This window comes from Clarias gariepinus, chromosome 7 (genome assembly GCF_024256425.1).
Source record: "Clarias gariepinus isolate MV-2021 ecotype Netherlands chromosome 7, CGAR_prim_01v2, whole genome shotgun sequence".
In the NCBI taxonomy this organism is placed as follows: Eukaryota; Metazoa; Chordata; class Actinopteri; order Siluriformes; family Clariidae; genus Clarias; species Clarias gariepinus.
This window is the reverse complement of record NC_071106.1, coordinates 7,893,221-7,911,263: the sequence shown is the minus strand read 5'-3', so window position 1 is coordinate 7,911,263 and position 18,043 is coordinate 7,893,221. Positions and strand designations below refer to the sequence as shown.

Here is an 18,043-nt window from a genome sequence, read left to right as displayed (position 1 = left end):
AAAAAAAAGTTCGGATAAAAATGGAGACAGGCTAAAGATATTCAGGTTAATTACGGTGTATGTAGGGGTAAACGTGCTGGTGTTTTTATAGGCTATGTTTACATTATAAGCCGCACTGTCCGATTCCAGTTGTTTGGTCAGATCGGATTTGCATGTCTTGGTGGTTTCACATCCATAATTACAGGTGACTCTTACCAGGTAAGGTAAACACAGCTCTCCCTGGTTGGTGGAAAAATCCATAACGGTCCTAAAAGCTAATCAGTAATAAGTAGTATTATATAACCAGTTAATTTACATACTAAGAAAAAGTACCATGTTTACTCACATTAACTAATTTTGATGGAAATAACTTAAATGCTTAGTTTTTTTTTTTCCGCCCTTGTCATACTCAACGTTATCTGAAGTCAGAGTGAGATACTATCACATTCTCACCTTGTCCTGTTTCAGTACTCAGAACTGACTACTGACTTGCCTCAAGATTATCTCTTTAAATTCCTTTAAAAATTAATCTTGACATCATCTTGTGCTGATACACGCTTAACATCCAAAGAATGAGAAAGGGGAGACCACAACGTCTTGCACAACTCTCCTGTGCTCACTAATATTTCATATCAAAATCGAAATGATGCTTCCAGCACTAGTTTACAAAGATGATTATATAAAAGGTAACGACTTTAATGATAATGATCGTTAATGATCTCTTCTGCTAATAGGAGGTCCAAGACGGAATTTCGACAATCAGAGATCCGTCAACAAATATTCTTGAATTCCCCCCAAAAACCATCAAAACTATCTGTTAATAGAAAATGGTTCTCTTGGATTTTTGAGTAAAAAGAACTTAATATTCTTAATCGTACAATGTTTGGTTTGTTGTAAACTTATTTTAAGACAATTTAGATTTAGGTTCGGCTAGATTTAATACATTTTCACTTGCTAAAATATAATATGTCCTTTTTTTTTTGAAGATTGGAGCAATGAATAACGTATCAGAAAGTAAAGGATGAGGTCAATTAAGTATTTCAGGAGCAAAACAAGGGGGCGTATCCGGGCATATTTATTGTGTCATAAACATGTTACTTCACAACAGCAAAGAGTTACTGGAAGCTGGTTGGGAGTTAGTATTTATTAGTACTATCGACTCCTAATTATAAAGGTCAGTAGCAAAGTCAGAGCTATAAATTAACTGTTAATTACTAATGAGCTGTAACTAAACTCAGATTATAATTTAAGTAAACTTCAGGTTCACTGCACAGTAATAAGCAATAGAAAAGAAAACACAGTTAACAAGAAAGGGGAAACATTAAGTATTTTGCAGACAAAATGTTGCCTGATAAACGTTGAGAAACTGTCCTATCTAATGAATGAGCACTTACACAACATTGCCCTGGACGTATCTAAAAACACATAACTGAATGATAAAAAACGTTGTTTCTTTTCATTCAGAAAGTTCACCTACAGTCTACAAAAAGGGGGAAATTGGCAGTTTTGATGCTTCATACTCAGTTTTAAATACAATGAATCGATTATGAGCACGTTCGTAAGTCGGATTAGTTTGTAAGTCTGACAAAGTGAGTCTAATACACCGTATAACACAAATATACAATGTAAAGGAAAGGGGAAAAAAAAAACCCACACAGGTTCAATGTTTTGGTTCTGCATTATACTATCATGAGGACGCGCCTCCAAATCGCGAAGGTAATCCTGAGGACGCAGTGGGGTCAGCTGACCTCATTTAAAGGGACCATTAGGACAGCTTTACAGGACAGACTTTTTCTAAAAAATTAAAATCGATGTGTGTAGAATATAACTACATTACAGTAAGTTTTGGTAGTTATAAGTTTTCTTCCTCTGCACACCAACAGTGAAGTTTGTCACACAGAAAGCGAGTACAGTGTATGTAAACAGGACCAAACAGCACAACTCTTGTTCTAAGCAAAAATGTGTTCCAAAGTTTAGCTGAGACTCGCGTGAAGTTTCTGTAGTCGTCCCACAGAGATCAATCAAGTTGGTTTCTTTCAAAGTTACAGGTAAAATTACGTTATTATTAAGCATTTAGTACAGATGTAGCTTTTTTTTTTTCATTAGTTTTTTTCTCCTCCATCCCTGAAACTGGAACTTTTCCCACAGAATGAAGATTGTAGAATTTGGCGCTGATTACTTACACTGTAAATCCCCTTTAGAGAGACAAACTTCACATCCAGCATGAAGAGCAGGAAAAAATATATAACGACCGAGACCTACTGTAATGTAGCGAACACACAAGTCAACTTTGTTTTAATACAGACTTGAAAAAAAATTTAACTATCCCTTTTAAAAACTGGGACTAAATTTAAAAATATATTTTTTTTTATGGCATTTATTAACAAACATCCATTTACAAAAGACGTGAGGGTGATCTGAGGCAACGAGGTCGACCCTTTCCTTACTCACAGCTCAGGATTTCTTCCCAGCGGTGTTGTATACATATTTTAAGAAAAGTCTCTTGGTTATAAACTTTTAGTATCACTTAGGAAAACTCAATGATTTTGTGTTCAGACTTGACGAGTACATTTTAACAATCTCTCTCTCTCTCACACACACGCGTTCCTGGGAGACATGGTGTTGAACAGATGTATGTGGTTGAGAGGGAGTCGTCTCTCCCCTAAGCTTTTGAGCTAATCTACTAATCTAATAACGGCCCGTGCACTGGAGTGATGAGGAAGGGATCCCCATAATAAGGGGCCCTGTGCAGGGTGGAACCCAATAAAGTGCACTAGCATTGTGTATTATTAACACACTTGCGTTTTTTAGATCAGCACAAGATTAATCTGTCACACGGCACTGAACAGCTCTCAAATCAAACATAAACGCAAAACACCAGTATGTGTGTGTGTGTGTGTGTGTGTGTGTGTCCACATGAAGGAAAAACATCTGACACGTCAGCAACAAGGGTCATTAACTGAATAACAACAACATGTACCTAAAACACACCCGAAAGCCACCAGCGAGCGGTCTCTGTATGATCTCCACTCTACAGCCAAATGGAGGTTAACCACAAGAGTCACGAGACGAGAACACGCCAAATAAACAAGTAAAAAAAAAAAAAAAACCTTACCTCTTTTCTGCATGAAGGTAAAGAGATCATCCAGAAACTCTTTCCTGTTAGGATCGCTGTCCAGCTCATACAACTGCACAGGAAGCAAAGACATAGTATTATTATTATCATTATTATTATTAGTAGTAGTAATAGTATCTCTAACAAAGAGAAACATGCAGAGAGTATGTAAGGGGGCGAAGAGAAAGAGAGAGAGAGAGAGAGAGAAAGAAATTGATTAAAGGAGAGAGAGAGAGAAAGAGATGGAGAGAGACAGATAGAAGGAGAAAGAGAGAGATAGAGAAAGAGAGACAGAAAGATGGAGAGAGATAGAGAGAAAGAGATATATAGATAGAAGTAGAAAGAGATAAAGAAAGAGAAGGACAAAGAGATGAAGAGAGATAGAGATAGATAGAGAAAGAGAGAGACAGAGAAAGAGATGGCGAGAGAGACAGAGAAAGATAGAAGTAGAAAGAAATAGAGAGAAATATAGATAGAGAGAGAGGAAGATAGATAGAGAAATAGATAGAAGAAGAGAGAGAGGGAGAGAGAAAGAGCTGGAGAGATAGAAGAGAGAGATAAAGATAGAGAGATGAAGAAAGAGAGATATAGATGGATAGAATCACCTTGGCGAAGTCTCTTGATGCCTCTCCTCTCGATTTGTTACTGTCTGATTCCTCTCCCCACACACCACTGCCATTCTGCAGAGAGAAACATCATCATCATCATCACCAGTGTTGCAAGTCGACATCACCATCATCACAGTTACCATCACTGCTTTCTAACATCACCATAGTCACGACCATCATCGCCAGTATCACCATGACCACCACCATAATCAGTATCACACGTCGACATTGACCTGATCATCATCAGTATCACCAAAGTCAGGACCATCATCGGCATAACAATAATCTCCATCACCATAATCAGCAGTACTAACAGTGACCATTATCACCAACATCACGACCATCACTGTTACCACCATCTTCACTAACGACAAAATAATCATCTACATCACCATGTTTCCACCATCACTATCGCCAGTTGCCATCGTGCTCTTCCTCATCATGCCCTCATCATCATCATCATTATCACCTATACCAATATAACACCTCTTTGTCCTGTCAATCACAGCCACGCTAGTCACCCGTCTTTCCTCATGTCGAGGTGAAACAGACGAGCGGAAACCAGACACCGCATGGACACTGGACTCTTCCTTAAAAGACGTGCAGATTCTCCATGAGCTTCTTGTTTTAAGTCTGTCCTCTTTCTTTCATCCCTGCTCTGGATGAACGGTCATCAGGGATTAACTTTATCTTCACTGCTTTAATAATGCATGAACTTTATGATGAAATATTCAGGAACGCTGAAGTGATCTGACGTGTAAATGGAGGCTCTGTGGAAGTCCGTGAAACGCAAATGGATGCTTTCGAACATATAGATCGTGTTTAAATAAAAAAAAAAAAGAAAGGAAAAAAAAAAGGGCATCGTGTTACGCCCTAGGTAGTGAGCCTATCTAGTGACCGAGAGGCCATTTTGAACTGGAGGAACGCGACACCGCACTCGCAGTTCGGATCCTGCTGTTGTGATGGATATTCACAGCTGCACCTCTTAAACACACATCGTCGCTTTCCATGTGTGACACACACACCTCATTTCAGAGCCCTCCCCCCCCCTTACCCCCCGACCCCCCTCACAGGTGTCTCTTCCCAGGAAATGGTAAATAAAGTTGTCCACCCATTTAACCCCCACACAACCAGAGGCCATCTGTGCTGCACCTCCATCATTTATCCACCTCCCTCTTCATCCCTTCATCCACCCCCCCCACTCCACCCACCCGGCCAGCTGCATTCAGCACCCCAACACACACACACAAACACACACCTCTATTTAAAACAGCTGCAACTCCAAGTCAAGTTCACGGCCTGTGCTGTCGGTGGGGCCAGAGGGGGCACTAACATACGCACGCACACACACACACACACACCTCATGGGGGTGACCAACGGCTGCGTAAATAAGGCGCTGGAGGTCGGTGGAATGTTCCGGACAGGAATGTCAGTGTGAAGAGGAAACGATAAAAGTGCTTAGGTACAAAAAAAAAAAAAAAAAAGGTGTGAGAAGCCTGAGAGCGGGGTCTCTTATAGTTCAGATAACTAATTGGATCACACACACACACACACACACACACACACACACACACACACACACAGTGTGAGAGAATCAAGGCAAAGACATTTAAAGGACATATATCTTATGTACCTGTGCATTTGGTTAACTCATTTCCATCTCACCCTCCAGATGTTCAAGTGAAGTAATCGGCACTCGTGTGTTTGTGTGCGTGCGCGTGTGCATGCGTGTCTGTGTGTGTGCGCACACGTCTGCATGTGTGTGTGCACACGTCTGTGTCTGTGTCGGAATTACCCTGTATTTGGGATGTAACTTTCCCCACACATACGACGGTGATTCTTTAATGGAACGCATGTAAACCAGTGGATGTTTTATAAAAGAGGATGAAAGTCAAACCGCGAGAAAAAAGGAAGGAAAAAAGAAAAACCAGCGAGCATAAAAGCACTGAGGTGTGATAAAAACCAAAATTGAAACAAACAAACAAATAAAAAAAGTGTACGATATTGTAATATCACGATAACGAAGCATCATCGTATGGCCCGAGCCCTAACAGAGGCTCCCTTTTATCTCGGCTCTTCTTGTTTGTTTTTATTTGAAATTTTTGTTCCCCGAATGAGAAACCCTGACCTGCGTGATCTCGACCTCGGACAGGACGGGACGCTGGTGTCTCCAGAGTTAATCTTTAATCAGAGTCTACAGTTTGATGTGGCGCAGATCTGCAGGTCACGCATCGCCTACTGAAGCTGAGCAAACAAGAGCGCGAGCGCACACACTCTCACACTCGCGGTAAACAAGACGACTACAGAGTGATCGATACAGCTCGATGGAGCAGAACCACACACACACACACACATTGTAATGACAGTGAGCGGTACTGTGGAGAGCGGAGGACTCGGAGCGAGGGTGGGACACCGGGGCCGAGCTGTGAAAGGGAGACATGACGGCGGCGACGTGTTTCTGCGTGCTGTACCGACGTGGCCGCACAGGTGGACGCGGAGAGCAGAAATCGGATTTAAATCAGCATTCAGGAAGGCCAGACGGTACACAAATCAGAATTAAAATGAGCACAAGTAGGCAAAGCTCCTGTCAAAGCAACACGCGCCGAAAAGTCAGGGAAATCTTACACGCCTTCCTACTTTGGAGGGGGTTTTCTCTCTCTCTCTCTCTCTCACACACACATACTCTCTCTCTCTCTCTCTCTCTATACCAACCATATGCACATATGAAGTGATGACCTGAGTGTACTGAATGAGACGTGAGGTTGATATCTATATACACTGTATATATACTCCGTCTCTATCTCTGTTTTTCTCAGAGATGTTTGTTCAGACTAAACCCCTAAATTGTTATGTTTTAAAATTCAATAGAAAAAGAATTATTGTTTGATGCTCCTCCTCACCTAGATACACTTACAGCTGGTGTACAGAACCAGGAGAAAGAGACACACACGAGTACATTCTCTGTTTATCAGCAAACAAAGGACATGTGAGCACAGAGAGACGCGTAGACGGACAGACGATAGGAAACGCATTAGCATTTAACCGGTTAGACAAAACAGCTCCAGCAGACACAAGCTATAGAAGTGTTACCATATACAGAATGAGGAAGTGCAGTGTGTGTGTGTGTGTGTGTGTGTGTGTGTGTGTGTGTGTTTTAAGAGGGAGGTGGGCATTGCTTTATGGACATAAACATGAAAAAGTTCACATAATATAAAAAATTTTTGTTCCTTTGCTCCGGCTGAATCTTTATGTCTTTTCTCACTTCTGTCTCTCTTACGTCTGTTTAACTCTCTCTCACACTGTTTCTGTCTGAGTTTAGTTCAGTCCCTGTCTCCCAGGACAGGACACCAAATGCGTTTCTTCCCCCTCTCTCACTGCCCCTCCGTGTGCGCGTCCCCCTCTCTCACTGCCCCTCCGTGTGCGTCCCCCTCTCTCTCGGGACTGTGAACACCTAATCTAATCAAATGACCGCAGTGTTACAGTTCAGTTTATACGAACTGCAACTCATCCACAGTCACCCTCATGCCACACACACACCCGCATATGAGTGCAGACATGTATGTAATAAGCACACACAGACGGCCTGTACAGACGTGCTGTAGAACAGGTTGTGTGTGTGTTCGGAGCAACGATCTGCGTGATGTTAATGCGTTAGTTTAATGTTAATGAATTTATAAATTTAAAAAAGAAATAAATAAAATTAAAATGGGCCTTGGGACGAAACTATTTTTTTTTTCTTGATCACACACAAACAATAAACACACACACACACACACACACACCAACCGCAATGACAGGCCTAAGGAAAAAAAAAAAAAAAAGTGAATAGACGCCGAGCTTCCAGTTTTTCAGCTTTTTAACACAACTGGCTTTAATATCTGAAATTTACAGTTGACAAGAGACAATACAAGACAACATTCTTACATATATATGTGTGTGTGTGTGTGTGTTCGCTGCAGTGATGGATCATCTGACATGTCATTTTATGAACACAGACAAGTAGCAGCATTCCACACAGACACACGCACACACAGAAATCTAGTGTTTAGTCGTTTAGCACGAGAAAGTACACACAATCTTTCATGTGTATTCAGTAAATACTGAAGAGGGACAGATCTGGATAGACAGATATAATAAATACACACAGATAAAGAAATTCTCTCACACACATTTACACCCACACATTATGACCACTGACAGATGAAGTGAACAACGCTGATTATCTCGTTACAATGGCACGTGTAAACCGCTCAGTTCAGGGGGAACCGTGAACAGTGTGGGGGAACAAACCAACAACGAACAGTTCATCGCTTTAGTCACTGCGGCTCACACACACACACACACACACACACACACACCAGACCTGACAATAACTTAAAGAATCCTTCATGATTACTGCACAAGGGGAATCAGCGGTCAGATAGAGATGATAGAGATGCGCGATTAATGATTAGTGATTCTAATTTATGGTTCAGGTCGATGTTGTAAAATAAAAATTTCAGTTTGAAGTTTGTGGAAACTGAAGGGAGCAGCGGCGACAAATTTATTCCCGCGCCTCGGACAGAACCACGTTGTTGAACGGGAGGCGTGTGTGTGGCGCTGCGAGCTAAACAAGACAGCGGCAGCGCCGAAAGAAGTAACAAGAAAACCTCATCCCCAAAGTGTGTTTGAATTGAATTTTGCACTTTTAGTCCAAATAAGCAGTTTATATATTTGGTTATTTGCTAACCAAAAAAAAATAAAAAATCTATCCTATAGTCTCTTTTTTTTTACTTATTTTTTAGTCAATTTTTGTCTCAGAATATCGGAGATCCAATATTTATAGGTCATAAACGCCCAGTTCTACATCGCGATACCTCAGTTTCGAGTCGATTAACATTTTATTTCTATATAATTATCACGATTTAATGAACACAGCCGACCTGCGAAATTCACGGGGGGTTACATTCATAGAGCACCTGAGACTTGAACAATTTTGTGAACAAATATTCTCCCAAAACACTTTGAAATGAAATTAAAGTAAAAGACTGTAAATATAAACCTGTTTACTGTACAGTACTGTAATGCTGTGTCTCCAGCAGTGCTAGAATATAAAATCCAGATGTTACCCCTCTCTATATGTACTGTAATTCATGCGAGCGCGTTTCTTTGGTATAAGTGCTGTTGTTTTCTTTGGTGTCAGGACTTTAGGGTAAATACAGTAATAATTCATCACAAGTCGTGTTTTTTCCTTTACAATCGCTCTCTCTACAGTAAAAAAATTTTTATACAGTTATTTTTATATGGAAATTTAGCTGAATTTACAGGATAATATTACTATCACTTAGTTGTTATTATTATTATTATTATTATTATTATTAATTTTAACAAGCAATCTACCTATATTTGTTTAGCATGCGTTTTTATTACAAATCTACACAATATTAATCACTTTATCAACGTCAGCGTCTTTCTTGGAAATCAATCACATTTATTCACAAGTTGATGCAGTCAGACCCGCTTTTTGTTTCATATTGTATCTGTTTTATATCAATTAAAAAAAATCAATATTTTGTTTAAGTAGTGTAAACAAAAACACACCTGCACGTTTCTCACTCCCATACTCGTACATTACTTTACTCTACATGATTAACATGTTATTATCAAATATTATCACATTCTGCGTGTAAGAAAGCAACCAAACGCTCTAAAACTCATCATCATCTGAATCATCGTGCCTGTGTGTTGTGCTGTAATTGCACCGTCTATGTCATTACATGCGATTATGCGTGGTTGTAAGATTATCCTACACTAACGGTGTGTTACAGAGTAAAGGATGCAACACTATAACGGAGTGTTGCACAAGATTTTGTCCAAAAAAAAAAAAAAAAAAGTATCAGGTGTCATTTTACTTCAGGGTAGAAAATCTGGTCATGTTACAAAGACAGGTGATGACCTGTTATAACTGTTTTCTCTCTCTCTCTCTCTCTCGTTGCTCCTGAGCTACCACTGATCCAGACCGCCCCCTCCCTCGGACCCATTTCACTTGTCCTGGTGCCCCACTTGTGGTTGGAGACCTTGTGATGCATGTGGTGACTGAAGAAGGTTCTCCTTGACCATGAAGATGATCCTGGGACACGGCTGATGCAGACAGCGGCTCTCTGACGACTTAAACAGTTTAGTACCCGAGCCTCCAATAATAATGAAACTGGACTCTGTATTAACTTAAACACCTCTCATGTTGTACTGAACACAGTATGAGTGCAGATCAATCCCAGGTATCTGATATCACCCAGATGAGGATGGGTTCCCTGTAGAGTCTAGTTAAACGAGATAAGGTTTGACGGCTGAATACTATACATACTATACTTGTGTTTTGTTGGTCGGAAAATCTCGAAACATGATTTATGATGAGGCTTCATGTTGTTAACAACCTCTCTCAATACTACACTGTATTTGGTTTGCGTTATTTTCGTATCACAGGTAGATCTGGTTGTTAACATGAGTGACGGGTTTATATCAACACCCCTGTTCTGAATCTATAGCGTTTCTATAGTGACGGCTGACACACGGGCACTTGTATGGCAATAATAAACAGAGCAAAGCTTACAATCATTAACGCGGGCTGGAGCTTTTCTTCTTAGAAGACGTTTATTTAACTTTTATGGCTTCGGGTGTCAGAGCTGAAGCGTGGTGGAGGAGTTTTACGCTTCGGGAGCGGTAGCCCGACTGTTAAACTGTTTGAATGTTGAAATAAATTAACCGTTGTGATCCTTGTTCAGTGGAATAACACGACACTCCAGACGCTCCTGTTTTTTGTTGTTTTTAAACCGAGGATGTTAAAAGGAAAATGTCTCATTAGTGATCGAATGAAGCTTTTCTGTGCAGAGATACAGCAGTAATGGAAGCAGTCTCCAGTGTGTCTAGAGAGTCCCCCCCCGCCCCATGTTTCCTGTCGTCTTTAAGTCGTTCCACATCAGCCCGATTAAACCTGGCACCATATTTTCCAAAAGTATTCGCTCTTTTTGAACAAGTCAGGAAGTCATGTTGGAACAGGAAGAGGGCCGTCCTCAAATTGTTCCCATAAAGTTGGGAGCATGAAATTGTCCAAACTGTCTTGAAGCATTAAGAGTCCCTTTCACTGGAAAACTTCCTTACATGACTTCGCACCAGTGCACAAAGCAACGTCGTGATGAGCGAGTTTAGTGTGGAAGAACTTGACTGGAGCCCTGACCTCAACCTGAGAGAACACTTTGGGAATGAATTAGGGCGGAGACTTTCGATGTCCTGATGCAGGACACCACAGCACAGAGGTGACGTCCAGAGGGTGGAGGGCCACCCAGGAGGATACCAGACGTGATGTCTATTCCCCAAACACATAAAAACACTAAAGATCTTATTATTTAGGAGGCTAATATCCTTCATTTGTTTATTTCTACTTTTATTTAATTTCTACAGATTAAACTTTCCTATCTCCTTTAGGAATTGCACGGAAAGCATTAAACTGTCTCCCGTCTGTCCTGCTCTGTATTGTGATGTTTTATGATTAGTCAAACGTATTGAGCTTTGCGCGGGGGTGATACATCACCGATGCCAATAGAGTTCAATAAACGGTCAATACTGTGGTAACCATTAACTTATGATAAATTGGTCAGAGCTAGCACGATCTCTTCCTGGGGTAACGCGATGGCTAAGGATGAAAGCTTCTGTGTTTTAACAAAAAAAAAAAAAAAAAAAAAACATTTTTGGTCCAAAGATCTAATAACTAACTTAGGAAATAAACTAATTGACACTGAATCAACGATATTATAACATGAAACAGCGTAGGTTAGAGCTGCGGAATACCAAGTACACAAAGTACAGCACAACTGATTAAAGTTCTGCAAAGAATCGCATAAATATTTTAATTACAATATGGAGCGGTGCAATTACCTCATCGCAAAAGTCTGCCGTTTATTATGTTTAGTGAACGCTTAGTCAGGAATTGATGTTAAAGTTAATACATGATAAATATCGACAAACATGCTCTTTACTCATATGTACAATTATTTGGTGTTAGCCTGGATGAATATGACTGACAACAAAGAAAGTACATTTAATACTTGCAGTCACGAAATGCGTCAAAATAATCGCAATGTGCTTTTTTAAAAAGATTATTATTAAATTGTACGACCGTGTGAAACTGTGTGCTTCATGTGAAATCTTATGACAACTTTAACCTACTTCGTTATGGACCTGTAATAATTGTAATAATTTTTTAATCATAAAAATACAAAAAAGTGAGCAATACTTTATGTGATCATGTGTTATTGATTACTTTATAAATCCTGTCATGCCTAGACAATTATCATATCTGTGCATATAAAACAAAAAACTGTTTTATTAACTATTGGGTCACATTTTTAGCTATTTATCCATTTATTTTTAACCAGTGAAAAGTATTAAGAGCTAATGATTAAGTCTTATTAAGTCTGTTGGTTCCTGCAGTTTTTGTTTTATTTCTGTAGATGTGTCTGGTTTCCACTCCGTACATTTGCACCACGCATTGTGTTTGTACATTTTACAAACCTAAGCTGTTGTTTTTGTGTGCGCGATTTAAAATTTTAAAATATTTCTTTAAGGAATATTTTTTTAATAAAAAAAAAAAAAAAAAATTGTTATTCCCCCACGTACTCACTCTGAAATTACAAGTAGACATTTTATTCCTCACCTTCTCAAATCAGGTTCTACAACATCTCAAGAACTTTTGCAACATAGTTACCTTTGTAAATTTCTGGCACGTTTTTTTTTTTTTTTACTAACCCGAATGCGTCAAACGCAAACATGTGACTGCACTGAGCTTCTCTGCAGCTATGGTTAATAAACGTTTATATGTTTTGAGAGAGGGAAAAAAAAATAATTACCGGAAAAAATATTACAGAAACATTACATGTCTAAAAGCCTGAGTGTCTCATGTTTCTAATATTTTATGCATAAAGTATCCAAAATTTTATGGAATGAAAAACAATTTAGTGAAAAATGTTAAATTTTTCTTGTGTGCATCAAGTTTGATTTTTGAGTATCTTCAAGTTACAAACATTTGAAGATATGAACATGCATTCACACATTTATTTATTTGTAAATTTGACAGGGAAATTGTACATTAATTAACATATCTGTAAATGTACCAGTCTTAGCTAGATGGCTATTTTTCATTTGCAGTCCCTGGACAATAAAACATCACCTTGTTCTGTTCAATTGCGGAGGTTAGATCATATGTCTGGCGTTTGTCCTCACATGCGTACAGCGCACGTCCCAGGATACCAGGAAGCAAGCATAAAAGCGATGAGGCTGGCAAGCAATAACGATGATAGTTCAACAATCGGCACGATACTAAAGCACACTGTACTTGTGTTGGTATTCTAGTAGCTGGAAAATTTTTGTTGAACTTACGAACAAACTGGACTTACAAACAAGCTTTTGAAACAGAACCTGATCGCATGTAGGGGACTTACTGTATTGACTTAACAATTTTGTAAAAATTTTACCATTAAATTTTCATTTATTATAAGATCTTCGAACAGAGTACGAACTGTAAATCCTGATGTTAGTAAAACAATAAGTACATTAATATTGTTGAGCCACATAACAGGAAACGTTAGATAATTCAAACACGTGTGTAACACTTCTGATTGATTGGATTCTCTTCCTCCTGCTAACAGGCCCCACGCTCTGCGTGTTCTCTGGACGGCGAATTCTCCACAGCGTATCTTTTTCACGAATCTGTGAGCAGCTAGGGGAAATAATACGCCGATCAGCGCTGGGCAAAACCCCAAAGGCAGCACCTGTGTGCAAATTTACTTGAGTGTGACTTGGAACGAGATCATCGAAACTGGTTTAAGGAATGAAGGACGGAAATGAAAAGAGTGAAATTTGGTAAGCAAGTTTCCCAAGAGCTGAGCAAAAGACGAAAAACGTGCTGATCGGGGTGGAAATAAAATCCGAGATCATGCAAACGAGGGGATTGCTCCGGCTCCTCATGTAAATTCATTTGATCCAATTTGATTTTTGGGAGGTCGTGAGTTTGGCAAAACTTACGGAAGTTTTTGCATTGGTTAAGCTCGTTGATATCTTTTCTGTCACGGCACTAATAATTTGGTAAATGAATCAAGGCGTTTCCATAACTGCACGGAGCTGACTGGAGTTTACCGCGAGTTTATGGTAACGTACTGGCTCTGATATGTATAGCTGTTACTGTGGTAACAGTGACCTGGTTTCATGTATACCTCATTTACAAATTAATAATGATTTGGTAGATATTTATGGAAGAAGTCTCCAGTGTCGGCACTCGGTAACTGGTTCCGTTCTCCTTTTGGGTGTAAACCTTTAATAATAAGCTCCATGTCCGTGTAAACACTTGACCTGTTCGTTTCTCTCTTGTGTAAACACATTTTTTCAGACTACCTTCCGTGAAAATGGTTAACTTGGACTTTTTCTATGTCACTTACACTCTCAGTGCTTGATGTTACATCGGCAGCACGCGTGAACCTTAATAAACTGATTGCTTTCCTCTTAGATTTGTCTTTAAGAGGAAAGCAATTTACGCTTTCATCTTAAAGTTAATTTGAAGTGATGACGAGCAACAAAAAAAATCATCATTCTGTGCAGTCTTACTCTGCTAAAATGAAGTATGTAAGGCACAAGTGAGCTATGAAACCCTGCAATGTACACCTCTTACTCAACAACCTTAGAGAAGTTGAATGCACTGATTAGGGATGCATCAGGTTTCAGTACTCATTCCATCTCTTTTTCTTTATATAAACATTCACCACCAGGTAATACTATTCTAAATCATCACCACATCTCTATGCTGATTCGAATAAAAATTTATTATAAACAAACAGTGACGGTTCGCCTCCTCTAAGGCTTCTGAAGTATCAAAACCCATCAGTGGTTGTGTGGGTTCACAACTGAATCGGATTTGTTGTCGCTCTGACAAACAGTGACACACAAGGACTGTGATCACGATCTGTTTCAGGAAAAACATCTACAAATAACCTTCCTAAAAATGCTAGCTGGCATAGCGGTACAGCAGTTTTCACCCAGTTTTTATCTAAAAGAAAACAGCTAGCTAACCTTGTGATAGTGAACAAATTTAATTTCTGCAGCAAAGAAACACAAAGTTCTTAAAGTCCATGATTTATTAATACTATGTATTTAGATTATGAATATAAAACCAGCATCGTGAAACACAGATCCAAAGCAAAATAATACCTGTACTCTTTAATTTATTTCATAATTTATTTTATTTTGACTTCTGTGTCAGACAAAAAAAAAAATTTTATGATGTATTTATATTATTATCATATATATCAATATATAACATATAAAAAATAATTCCTTTCTGACATGTGTATACATTTTTTGGCTGGCTCTGTATATATACGGTAAACTTCTACTTTTAGAAATGCGACCCGATTATAGTGCGTGTTCAAGGTTTACGCTTCAAAATCCCCCTTGTAGTAGCCTTATAGACATGTATATGTGCAAAAAAAAAGGGAGAGGTTAAGAATGTGTGTGTGTGTGTGTGTGTGTGGTGTGTGTGTGTGTGTATATATAGTATCTAACCGCTCCTACTGTATAGAGTACAATGTGCTCTGTACATTAGCTGAAACAATCGAATAAAGCAGATCGACAACATCTCTCTCACTTTTGTTCCCATTTTCAATGTCGTTTGTGTTTTTCCAACAATACGAAACGAAACGCGTAATAGACTCGACTTTAAACGCTCGTCTCTTCAATTTCTACGTCTGAAAGTTCTTATTTTCTTATGAACATGTAAAGTGGAATGCCTGTAGCATGAAGTGGTTGATTCAGATTCCATTATGTAACCGCCACACACGGACTTACGTACGAATAAAACCTGCTAGGTTTTTTAATTTCTTTCTTTCTTTATTTAGGCGTAGTGGGGAGAAAAACCTGAAACTTGTCAGTCAGGGGAGGGGTTGGTGATGGGATGCTAGGGGGTTGGAAGGGGGACAGAAAATCCCATGGTAAAGATCTTCACAATGCATAGCAAGAGCCTGATTTGTCAGTGAAATTTCACTTCAGATGGTAAATATTCAAATATCCACGCACACACACACATTTACGTACACATAAATCCAGGTTTACATTCAATCGAGCAGGTTAAACCTGTTGATCCTGTCCCCACTCTGACACGACTAGGGGGTGTTTTTATATGCAGCCTGTCTGATCACCTCTATAGAGAGAGAGAGAGAGAGAGAGAGAGAGAGAGAGAGTGAAAGATATATAAAGAGCGAGAGAGAGATAAATAGAGAAAGATAAAGAGAGTGAAAGATAGAGAAAGAGCAAGATAGATAAAGAGAAAGAAAGATAGATAAAAAGCAAGAGACAGAGAGAGATAGAGTGAACGATAAAGAGCAAGGGAGAAAGAGAGAGCGAAAGATAGAGAAGATATAAAGAGCGAGAGAGAGAGAGAAAGAAAGAGAAGATATAAAGAGCGAGAGAGAGAGAGAGAGAAAGAAAGAGAGAGCACAAGCAAGCGAGAAAGATAGAGATAGATGGATAGATAAAAAAAGAGAGAGAGAAAGCAGACAGAAAGAGTGGGAAAGATGGATAAAGAGAGAGAGAAAAAATGGATAGAGAGAGCAGAAAGAGAGAGAGCGCGAAAGATAGAGACTTCTAGACTTTTAACGTTTCTTTATTTTACAAAAGGTTCGAGAGAGAGCACGCAAGGGAGCAAGAGAGAAATATAGATAGATAGATAGAGAGAGAGAGAAACAGCAGAGAAAGAATAAAAGATAGAAAAAGAGAGAGAGAGAGAGAGAGAGAGGAATTTCCACTGGCCTGGACACTATTTCAGGCTGTAATATAAAATGATCAGTGTGAGACAAACGACCACATTAATGGTTCGAATCAGATCACAGCTTTTAAATCACAGATCAGATTTTATTTTTGTTTATTTTTTTTTGCTCTGGTGGGTAAAAAGGGGGAAAAACAGTTTTGTTTTTTATGAATTACTTGTGAAACTTCTAGAACTCTTAACTCTTTTTTATTTTGGTTTTCTTTTCCATTCAAAAAGTGTTTAAGCAGGAAGGTCAGTACCCTCTCTGTTTAAACAACAGCAATAATAATAATAATAATAATAATAATAATAATGTGTGTGTGTTCATACTGTGGGAGGACGTTGTACAGAATCTGACGTGCAGTGAATGAGTTTGTTACTCTACACTAATGATGAGAGCTGTTTATTGAGTGTGAACACGGGTGTGTGTGTGTGTGTGTGTGTAAGAGGAGCCAGTGTTGGTGCAGTGTCGCTCTCTGACTCAGCAGCATTCAGTGGAAAACACAGCGCAGGAAACACCACCAGCACTGAAATCAAACGCTTCCACCTCTTTCACTGTGTGTGTGCGCGTTTCCAGTGGCATCGGGCCAAGCTGGCTGTCCAAGGGGAGTGTTTAAAACCCCACAAAAATGAGCCACTGGGCTGGAGATCTGCCAAAATAGCACACACACACACAAACACACAGGCAAAGAGGGAGCAGACACTCACATGTGAACAGACACAGCGAGAGTGAGAGAGTAATAAAACCAGACGTAAACCAGAGAGAGACGATAGGAAAAAAAAAAAAAAGAAAGAAAGTCAGAGAAACAGAGAGACAGAAAGACAAGAGAGAGAGACAAAAGACAGACATGGACGAAAAGACAAAAATAAAGGGGGACGGCCTCTGAGACAGAGAGAGATGAAGATAAAGACAGAGAGGACTACAGACAGGTGTTGATAAACGCTCAGATCCCCGTGTATAAACACACTCCTGCAGTTGGGGGCGGGGTGGTGTGTACACACACACACACACACTCAACACACACACACACACTCACGGTGGTCCGAGCCATCTTCTCTTCTCAAACATACCTGTGTGTGTGTGTGTGTGTGTGTGTGTGTGTGTGTGTGTGTGTGTGTGTGTGTGTGTGTGTGTGTGTGTGTAAGCTCTGAGGCGAGCCCTGACTCATCCTCTGCTCAAACACTTCACTTTTACCAACACACACACACACTTCATCTATTTTATACTCCGTAACACACACACTGCGTACTCTGAGTACGTAACAGTGTGTGTGTGTGTGTGTGTGTGTGTGTGTGTGTGTGTGTGTTGATAGATGGAGTCCCCTCACTCATCACTCCTCTTCTTCCCCCATTAGAGGCTGCAGGAAGAGAGAAGAGGCTGAGCTGAACCACTTTAATGGAGACGGAGGGAGGGACGAGTAAACTGATGGAAAACAGGGACAGGAAGGAAATAAAATAAAATAAGAGTGTGAAGCAAAGCATAAAAAAGACAAGAAATGAAAAAAGCAAGAAAG

The 18,043-nt window shown here is 39.5% G+C and overlaps 1 protein-coding gene across 1 annotated transcript in view; it reads right to left on the bottom strand.

Moving 5' to 3' along the window:
- Positions 1-18,043, bottom strand: part of LOC128527973 (AT-rich interactive domain-containing protein 3B-like) — a 57,523-nt gene that overhangs the window by 28,444 nt on the left and 11,036 nt on the right. Inside the window, exons 4-5 of the mRNA XM_053500665.1 lie at positions 3,700-3,774; positions 3,095-3,167 (exon numbers count right to left, since the gene is read on the bottom strand). Of these exons, the coding sequence (XP_053356640.1) occupies positions 3,095-3,167; positions 3,700-3,774 (148 nt within the window). The remainder of the gene's footprint in view (positions 1-3,094; positions 3,168-3,699; positions 3,775-18,043) is intronic.